At 43.7% G+C, this 9,625-nt stretch overlaps 2 protein-coding genes across 4 annotated transcripts in view; one reads left to right on the top strand and one right to left on the bottom strand.

Annotated features, from left to right (window-relative positions):
* lamp3 (lysosome associated membrane protein 3) overlaps window positions 1-148 on the bottom strand; it is a 7,173-nt gene extending 7,025 nt beyond the window's left edge. For 2 of the 3 annotated variants that reach the window (XM_086224081.1, XM_086224082.1), the window contains exon 1: window positions 17-148. In XM_086224081.1, coding sequence (XP_086080207.1) covers window positions 17-74 — 58 coding nt within the window. In that variant the 5' untranslated portion in view covers window positions 75-148. The remainder of the gene's footprint in view (window positions 1-16) is intronic. The other variant, XM_086224083.1, reaches the window with a different exon arrangement.
* A 1,242-nt stretch (window positions 149-1,390) lies between these two features.
* On the top strand, window positions 1,391-8,521 carry kng1 (kininogen 1). Its single transcript, XM_086224214.1, has 9 exons — window positions 1,391-1,484; window positions 1,693-1,774; window positions 2,557-2,703; window positions 3,367-3,483; window positions 3,678-3,753; window positions 6,385-6,554; window positions 6,650-6,760; window positions 6,841-6,939; window positions 7,824-8,521. The coding sequence occupies exons 2-9, from the start codon at window positions 1,709-1,711 to the stop codon at window positions 8,106-8,108; spliced, it is 1,071 nt and encodes a 356-aa protein (XP_086080340.1). The 5' UTR covers window positions 1,391-1,484; window positions 1,693-1,708; the 3' UTR covers window positions 8,109-8,521.
* The last annotated feature ends 1,104 nt before the right edge of the window (window positions 8,522-9,625 follow it).

The following is a 9,625-nucleotide window of genomic DNA, read 5'->3' as shown; positions in this document are numbered from 1 at the left end:
ATACGATCAAACCTACCAGGAATAAAAGCAGCCAGGACGAAAACACGCCACGCACCTGTAAAACCACCCCTCATTGTGCTGATGAGAGCAGAGCAGATTAGAATCAAACAGAGCTCAACACTGGATGAGAGACAATGCTACATCTGTGGTTCGGTGTGTGAGTGTGAAACTTCTCCCCCTAAAGTGACTTGCAGAGGAAGTTCATCACCACAGGATGTGGAGGCCCCTGCCTCTCTCAGCGCACCCCTGGTGTCCGGCGCCAAACCGCCAAGTCGCTGTTGTGAGAAGCGCTCGGTGCAGCAGGAACGTCAAAATCTGAACAGGCTGAGGAAGAATCACACAGGGGGTTGATCACCAAAGCTACAAGCAGCACTTTCATAGTTACAGCTTCTTCATTCTTGAATACTCAGGCTGTTCTTGGCGTTATATTCTCCTTATGTCTATGTTACATATTATAGATATATTAATTATATATGTTGAGTAGTGGGCGGCACGGTGGTGCAGTGGTCAGCACTGTGGCCTCACAGCAAGAAGGTGTGTGTGTGTGTGTGTGTGTGTGTGTGTGTGTGTGTGTGTGTGTGTGTGTCATAACAAGGCAACTTCAAGTACTGCTAAAGCAGAGAAGGTGCCATGAATTAAGCTTCTTCTGTTTTTTTTTCTGCTTATTCACAGTCCTCAGACAGTGCGACACTGGAAGTCATCACACAGGGTTTCCAGTCATGGATCTGAGAGGTCTGCGAGAGCCAATGACCTCCTCTCAGGGACAATGTTCCGTGGATGAAAGTGTTCCTCGGTTTGATTTTGCAGCCGCACAAACCCAGCAGAAACGCGCGGTGTGCATTATATGGAGCATAAGATCTCGGCATGTTTCTTAGCAGTGGGGAAATCAAAGTGGTAGAGGCCAAAGGTCGACAGGGACAAAGTACCAGGTAAAACACACACACACCACACATGCATACACAAACACAAGCTGCTGGCCCCCCTAAACACAAACAGAGGAGGAATTCTGCGACTGCATAGTCACATCAATCAAGGCTGCTGTGGAAAGATGTGTGAGAATGTGTACGTCCACGTGGGAGTGTGTTAGCGCCTCAAAGTCGCTAATGGGAGTGAAAAGATTTCCTACACGATGCATCTCTCTTGCTGCTGTGTTGACCCGACAAGTAGGAGGGCAAACACATGAGCAAACATTTACTCTCCTTTTACCGACCGAGCAGTTTGAGCTTTAATGTGCGTGTGTGCATGTGTATGTGTGTGTATGTACTCTCTGCCCCCTTGTCCTCTGTGTGTGTGTGTGTGTGTGTGTGTGTGTGTGTGTGTGTGTGTGTGTGTGTGTGTGTGTGTGTGTCTATCAGTGTGTCATCATTTTTCTCAGGATTCCCACCTACAGTTTCAGGGAAGCTTCAGTCAGTCGTCCATCCCTGCGTGGAGAGGAGTCAGAGGAGCCCGACAGGATCGACAGCTGGACTCAACCTTTGGAAAGTGTAAGAATCCCTTTGTCTTTAACCTGATAGGTTTGTTTGTGAAGCATGAAAAAGTATAAAAATGCTTCTTTTCTCTCAGTATAATTCTTCACGTTAGACGCTCAGTAATCATTTATTTGATTTGGATATTTAATGCATTTCTTCTCATTATCTATCGCTGAATTGCTGTGGGAGGTTTCGTTGGGTGACATTTGCGTCCTCGTTGCAGAACTGAGCAGAACACAATGAGGAGCCGAGTGGGGCTGTGTGTGCTGGCCCTGCTGTGCCTCCACAGCTCCGTGTGTGGACAGGTAGGACATTACTGAGATGACGGTGTGAATTTAACCAAATGTACACGGCGAGAACAGATAAGGAGAAGAATCCAGAGCCTCTAAATAATCAGGCGTTATGGTTGGATGCCTCCCTGACGGGTTCCTGTCTTGACCTTTGACCACCCAACATTTCTCAGGTCATCCACAAGTCCCAGCGGATGTTTGTTACAAATTAGGAGAAATTCACTCAAGGTGCTCCAGAGATATCATTCTAATGTGAGGTGAAAGCTTGACCTTTAACCTTTGACCCCTGAAATATTTTCAGTTCATCCTCGACTACCAGAGGACGTTTCACCCAAATTCAATAAAAAAACCTGTAAAAATCCCTCAAGGTGGTCAAGACATACCGCATTGACAAACGAAATGAAAACACTCGTGTAAAATATTTTCTCAAAATCCTGCCGAAGTACAAGAGTTGAAGAAGTGTGCTGTCGTTGTGAAATCTCCAGAACGTCGTGAGTGCACGTCTTCAAATTTAGGACTCGAGGATTCGTTGAGTTTCGTGGTCAAAGGTTCACAGTCACCGTGACCACACAACACTTTGCTGGCCATGACTCATGAAATCACATGGTCAAGGAAAAATGGTCAGTTCCATTTCAGCAAAACAAACAAACATCTACAGCCTTTTAAATTCCTTGCTGGACTGCTACAGCGGTACGAGTCCGGACAAGCACGAGCCGCTACTGCACAGCGACGGGAGAGATTTAACCCCCAGCCTTCAGACAGGTGTGATGGTTTTTGTCGTTACTCTCCTGCTGCAGGAGGCCGTGGAGATCCCGCCAGGCGTGCTCATCTTCTGCGACGACCCATCTGTGGCGAAGGCTGTGAGCAGCGCTTTGGACAAGTTCAATGAGCAGATGAGCAGCGGCTACAAGCTGGCCCTCTACCAGATACTCACAGCCAGCAAGGTACAGGGGCACCAAGTCTTTCTACTCAATATTTCCCATGGAAATCTTCTTGATTTCAAAAAGAAACACTGATTTGTTAGAATAATGAAAAAAATATTTTTCATCATCTAAAACCAACATGAGGTACCGGATCATTTAGTTCTAGCTCATAAAAAGCACACGATTTCCCTGTAAAATGTAGCAAAGACATAAAATTGCATGTAGCCGATAACATTCATGTCATTACTGAAGCTGGGGTCAGGGTTGGGCACCAGGGGGATTTGTTTACATGCAGATTTCATGATTTTACAGAATCCTTCACAAAACACATGAATCCAGACAGAATAATAAAAAACAAATCAAAACAAGCAAGAACCCAAAAGAAATTCCAAAAAGTTAGTTTAGTTTTTTAGTTAGTTTCCCTACTTAATTGAATATTAGTTATCAGGGGAGCAAAGATATATTTCCCCGTGTTGATGACATTCAGATCAGAACGGATGTCACGACTGTTGTCTCATTCTCAGAAAACACAGGGCATTAAAACTGGAGTGTGACGATGACGGGAAAGGAATGAGATCAGAGTGATGCCTCTGCTGAGTCCTGGTGATGTGTGTGTGTGTGTGTGTGTGTGTGTCTCTCTCTCTCTCTCTCTCTCTCTCTCTCTCTCTCTCTCTCTCTCTACAGTCAGAGAACGGCTCAGACACCATCTACGCCCTGCAGTTCACCAGCCGCAGGAGTGACTGCTCAGTGGGGGGCACCAAACACTGGACCGACTGCAACTATCTGCCCTCTGGAAGCAAGGTAGCTTTGCTGTTGTTTCCAAAGTCAGAGGTGAATTCACAACTTGTTTCCTTGGAGGAAATTTTTGTGACGCTTGATTGATTGACAGTGACTCCTTTGGAGCTGAAAGTGTTGCTTGCAGGTGGTAGCAGAAAAGTAATGTGAATATTGAAATCATACGGTATCAACAATCATCATCTCTGCTGTTCTTGCAGAAGCCGTTTTCGTGCAACGCCACAGTTTACGTGACAGAGACGCAAACAGACACCAAGCAGGTGGATTGCATGCTGGGTGAGTGAACGTAGGAGCTGGATGGTCTGGAATGAACGTGAGGGATTCAGTTCAGGGTCTGGTTTCTGGTGTCAAGGTTGTGCCACAAGTACAAATGGCAGATATCAATGCAGTGAGATATTTCCCTCCAAAATATGACACAGGGAATATTCACAGTCTGATAAACAACCTTTTTCTCATTCACTTTTAAATTATTAGCAAATTTGTGGTCGTAAAGTTACCAAAAGCAAAGGTTCCGATTTCCAAATACTACTTACTGAACAAGTATTATCATTTAAAAGTAATACGATGTACTGATGTCCTCATATAAGTGTTAATATTAGTGCAGCATTAGTTTAGCAGCATTAGCACACAAGGATGGAGGACAAACACTTCCATAATAAAGAGTAAAATAACTGACTGGTACGCTATTGTTTCCTCCAGTTTTTGTGAATGTGGGAACTTCTGAACAGTTTCTGGGAAGAAAAGCTGAAAATAACTCTGACATATTAAACAATATTTAGGATGTTAAAGACATTCAGCAGTTATTCCAGCCTTCAAACTAATGTTAAATAAAATGTACTGTAATATCCCCAAAACGTAACAGATTTGAAGAACGGCACGTTAAAAAACAAACAAACAAACAAAAAAAAACCACGCTACACCAAACAGTATCCACAGATCTTCTGAGCAAAGTTTGGTTGTGCTCGGTGAGTTTGAAGTAGAATCCAGTAGATACAGCTGACATTTATCAGATGAAACACAGGCTATTTCACATTATTAAAACAGTGAGTCATTGAGGAAAATTTACCTTAACGGGCAAAAAGGGATAAAGATTTTGCAATCAGCACTCTCTGTGGTGAGAGGGAGAGCAGAATTAACCTGCGCTCCATAAAAGGCAGGGGCTTCGTCTAGACTTTAATCTGTTTGCCTAACCGGCCAACAGTCTGCCCACAGTAAACAGACTGTTTTCTCTGTCCTACCCCCAAAATATTTTTCAAGTACTAATCTGCACGAAAGGTGGCACGGTGGTGCAGTGGTTGGCACTGTCGCCACACGGCAAGAAGGTTGCACAGGGATCTTTCTGTGTGAGTCTCCATGTTCTCCCTGTTCCTGTGTGGGTTCTCTCTGGTACTCCAGCTTCCTCCCACAGTCCAAAGACATCAAGAGGGACCAGGTTAATCCAGACTCTAAATTGACCGTAGGTGTGGCTGTGAGTGTGAATGGTTGTCTGTCTCTATGTGTTGGCCCTGCCATGGACTGGTGACCTGTCCAGGGTGAACCCCGCCTCTCAATTGAAGGCTGCTGGGATAGGCTCCACCCCCCGGGTGACCCTTAACAGGATAAGTGGTAGAAAATAAATGGATGGATGAATGGATGGATGGATAATCTGCAATAAGTGGCGGCATGGCTCGGAGGTAGAGTGGCCATCTATCGACCAAAGGGTCGCTGGTTCAATCCCCACTTTCCCTGGTGACCATGTCAAAGTATCCTTGAGCAAGATAATGAACTCCTTCTGTTGCTCCCGATGGCCCTGCAACGGACTGGTGACCCGTCCAGGGCGAACCCCACCTCTTGCTCAATGTCAACTGGGATATGCTCCACCCTCCCATGCACGGATGGAGGGATAATCTGCAATAAAAATCTGCAAACTAAATCGTATCTGGATGTTTTATAAGAGTTCGGCCTTGACTAAACAAACCTTCACCTGTAAAATAAGTCCAGTATCTCCAAATGCATTGGCGTTAATTATCACACCGTATGCTGATGATACTCAGTTCTTTTTCTTAATTAAGAGTGACGCTTTGACACTTCTAACTCCAACAACAACAGCTGTCTCAACCTAAACTAAGGCATGATGGAAAGTCCTTAACTGAGCTCAAACAAGAAGTTAATGCAGGGGAGCTACATTTTTCCATCGAATGCATCTTCACTTCTAATTAAACTGTGAAGACCCAGTTATTTACCCTCAGCAGAATTATTAACATTATTAACAGTTATTCTCTCTTGCCTTATTTCCTTCTGTCTCTGTACTTTATGAAGCATAAAGCCTTGGGATAAGCAGTAATAAGAACGATAGAAGCAAGCATGATCAAGTTGAGTCAATTTTGCGCACCTTTGCATCATTTTGCAATTGCGATGCCTCCAAAATTGACTTCACATTTGAGCAAAGCTCACAGAATCAAATGGGTAGAGTTCATTTCCCCATAAGATGGAGAATCTGTTGAGCCAAATCAGAAACAAGACAAGTCCCTGTTGGATTAGAGGCATCATTTGTGCAGCCACAGCCAAACGATCTGCCCCGTTAGTCCTTTGTGCCACGGAGCTCAGCCATTAAACAAATATTTAATCCCTCATTATCATGACAATCTCCAGGGTAGAGATTTGTTTAATATTTTATTTGATAATGCCAGGTTGAAACTCATTAATAAATATTAAATGCATATAGGGGACATTATATTAATCAATATTCCAGCAACTATGAGTAGAAAAAAGTTTCACTTAAATCCATTTTATATCGCTGGTGAAAGGTAGAATTTAATCTACTGTGTAAACGCTTAAGGATGTGAGGTAAAATGCTTATGACTTTTAACTTAAAGACTAAAATGTGATATATTTTTTTTCTCCATTCTTTCTCCATCTCCCCTCCAGATGACTACGTCGTCCCAGACAGAGCTCACTGTATGGGCTGCCCCGAGGAGATTGATGAGAAATCCGAGGACCTTAAGGTTCCCCTTTCCGTCTCCATCTCCAAGTATAACTCCATCTCTGACTCGACACACCTGTTCAACTTTCACAAACTTGGTTTCGCCACCAGACAGGTAAAGACCATTCAATACGGCGGGGGAGGGAGTGGGAGGCGAATCAAGAGGTGAAGATTTCTTCTCCTAACTATTGTGTGTTTGCGTCAACGCAGGTGGTTGCAGGTTTTAGATTCCAGCTGAGATACGACATGAGGAAAACCATCTGCGCCAAAGCAGAGAACAAAGAGCTCGGTGAACACTGTGTCCCCGACAACGAGAATGTGGTAAACACTGGCGCAAAAACACAAATCCTCCCTGATGCAGCGTGATGTCTGCAGGACCTGATGTATTTGTATGTGTGCAGGAATTCTACAATTGTAACTCTACAGTGGATGTAGCACCTTGGAGACTCGAGCCACCTTCAGCCCAGATCCAGTGTGAACCGGGTCCCCTACCTAACATGGTATGTGCTTGTCTCTTGATGGGGGCAATTTCCATCTATCCATCCATTTTCTACCTCTTATCCTGTTAAGAGTCACGGGGGGCTGGAGCCTATCCCAGCAGCCGTCAAGCGAGAGGACAGGTCACCAGGCCACGGCAGTGCCAACACATATAGACAGACAACCATTGACAATCCCATTCATACCTACGGTCAATTTAGAGTCTGGATTAACTTCGCACCCTCTTGATGTCTTTGGACTGTGAGTGGACTGGAGAGAACCCTTGCAGGCACAGGGAGAACATGCAGACTCCACACAGAAAGATCCTGTGTTCTAGCCGGGGCTGGAACCCTGAACCTTCTTGCTATGAGGCAACAGTGCTGACCACTGCTCCACTGTGCCACTGAGTTTTTTTTTAATTAATTAGGCTCAAATCTGAACGGACTGCGGGAATGCGTGGTACTTCTGTTCATCATCAACGATATGTTGATGGTATTTTTTGAGAGAAAATTAAGTTAAGCCTGTTAATCACGCCTTTAAAAGCATCAGACCCAGGTTGAAATTAAATGTTCCCCTTTTAATTTAGCATGAGCTATTTGGCAGCATAGTTAACATAATTATCTATATTAGCACAGCCAACAAAGGCATGTGCAACATGAGCACCAACGTTAGCATTAGCATGTTCACACTGCTGACAGAATACCACCAAACAATAAATTGTTGCCGTCAAATGAGGAACAATCCCACCAGTTTGTTTCCACTCCATTTTCAGAGGGCAGCGATTTGGATTCCTGAGTGCTCCACTTGATTGATTAATTGATCCCTTCAGCTCCCTCTCTGCTGGTGCGCGTTTGGCCCCTTAGAGATGAGTAGTCAAGTTCAGAGGTAACAAATGTGTCTTCTTCAGGATTTTTTTAGCAGGCGGCGTCCTCCCGGCTGGTCCCCTCTCAGGAACGTCCTGTTAGCTTCACCATCACCAACTTCCCCCACCAAGGCAGTCAAGGATGAGTCATCAGAGGAGGACACAACAGCCTCTGGCACTTCAGGTGACAGCCCCTTCCACTGCCCATCCAAGCCCTGGAAACCCTTCAAACCCAGCAAGCCTGCAGCTCCCACAAAGGCTACCTTAGAATTGCCGTCCCCCAACCCCGCCATCGACGGGGCCTTCAGCGATGCAGACCTGCTGGTGTGAATACGTCCTAACATTTCCTTCAACAGTTGTGATCTCATTCGTCATCTCAGCAGATGTTGTATTGTACTGGGTCGTATTGTAACGGGGTGTTACGCAGAATCAAAGTTTGGAAATTGTGATTGGCTACGTAGGAAACTGCCACGTTAGAGGGAGGAAACCCATTTTGGAGTCTTTAACTCCTCAAAAAGCACTGAAAACCAGACATAGCAGGAGTTACTTTTATTATATTCTTTGCAAGATAAGCAGGAAAAAAACAACATCGGTTTGATGTCAGAATTTTTTTTTTTAATTAATTTAAGTGACTCTGCTTGTCAATGTATTGCATAGCTGTGAGAATCAAACAAAGAATGTTGGACATGAATGTTCTGGGAAGGAAGAATCGGGATGAAAATGTAATAAAACGCTGGTCTGTCTTTGGGAGTTTGGTTTTAATATGAATGCAGCATTTACGACGGATTCCTTCCAAAAACAAAAATAGAGCCATCAGTTGTCTGATCAGACAATTTGCCTCAATATCCTGAGCCTACACTTCAAACCCCACATCTCAATGCTCCTCATGTCGCTGTTGTACAATAAAGGACGAAAAACTGATTTCCGCCCGAAATTAAAAGTGAATCTATTCCAATGCAATTCATATTTTTTTACTATTCAACACATTTCCACTCTTGCAGCGCTTTCATGTTCAGTTCAAACATGAAAATAAAGAGTGAAGTCCGCGTCAGAATGAGCTACCGAACCGTTAACGACCAGCTATGTGCTCTCGTACAGCACAAACATGTTCAATATGCAATCATCAACATTAAACTGAAATATATACGGCGATATTCAGGTTGTTCCGTGAAGAAAACTTCATATGATTTTTCCCTCCAAATATTTCTGACTATATTCAGTTTTCACAAAAACTTTCCCAGGAAATTTTCCAGGTTTTCACGTGACAGTATGAACCCTCTCCAGGAACTCTTGGAAATGACTATTTTTGAATCTGTCCAGGATTCCTGTTTTAGATTTTTGGAGATTTTAACCGAAAAGTAGGAAATAAAACTATCCCGTAAAATGTCAAAATAAAACACTCTGTGGTTGGTAATACTGGAAAAGGACCCAACAACATGATTTCTATCAATGGCACATAAAAAAATATACATATGTATTCTGTCAGAAGGCCTGTGGTCGCTCCTCCGCTGACGATCTACAGTTAGAACAAGAACAAATACGGCCGGGTGAATGTTTAACAAATTTATTTGTACATCTTCACAGGACACGCAGATGACCAGCCAGTCAGGGTATCAACCTTCACTTTGTGACCACGGTGCCAAAACGAAACATGTACATTCATAAATAAAAAAACAAAACAAAAAACACATTATCGTGAGGATGAAACTGTTCCTACAGGGAGCAAACGTAAGGCATTAATTTATAAATATGGCTGCTTCGCAAACTAGGTAAAAAACAAACAGCAAAGTAGTAAGAAGGATAATATTCATTTTTATCCAATCTCATGCAGGTAGGCTGTGGAAAAA

The sequence above is a fragment of the Aulostomus chinensis genome, chromosome 14, assembly GCF_037954235.1.
Source record: "Aulostomus chinensis isolate RoL2024-O1b breed Wild chromosome 14, RoL_Achi_v1.0, whole genome shotgun sequence".
Lineage (NCBI taxonomy): Eukaryota > Metazoa > Chordata > Actinopteri > Syngnathiformes > Aulostomidae > Aulostomus > Aulostomus chinensis.
Note: the sequence above shows the minus strand (reverse complement) of the source record. Positions and strands in the feature narration are given on the sequence as shown.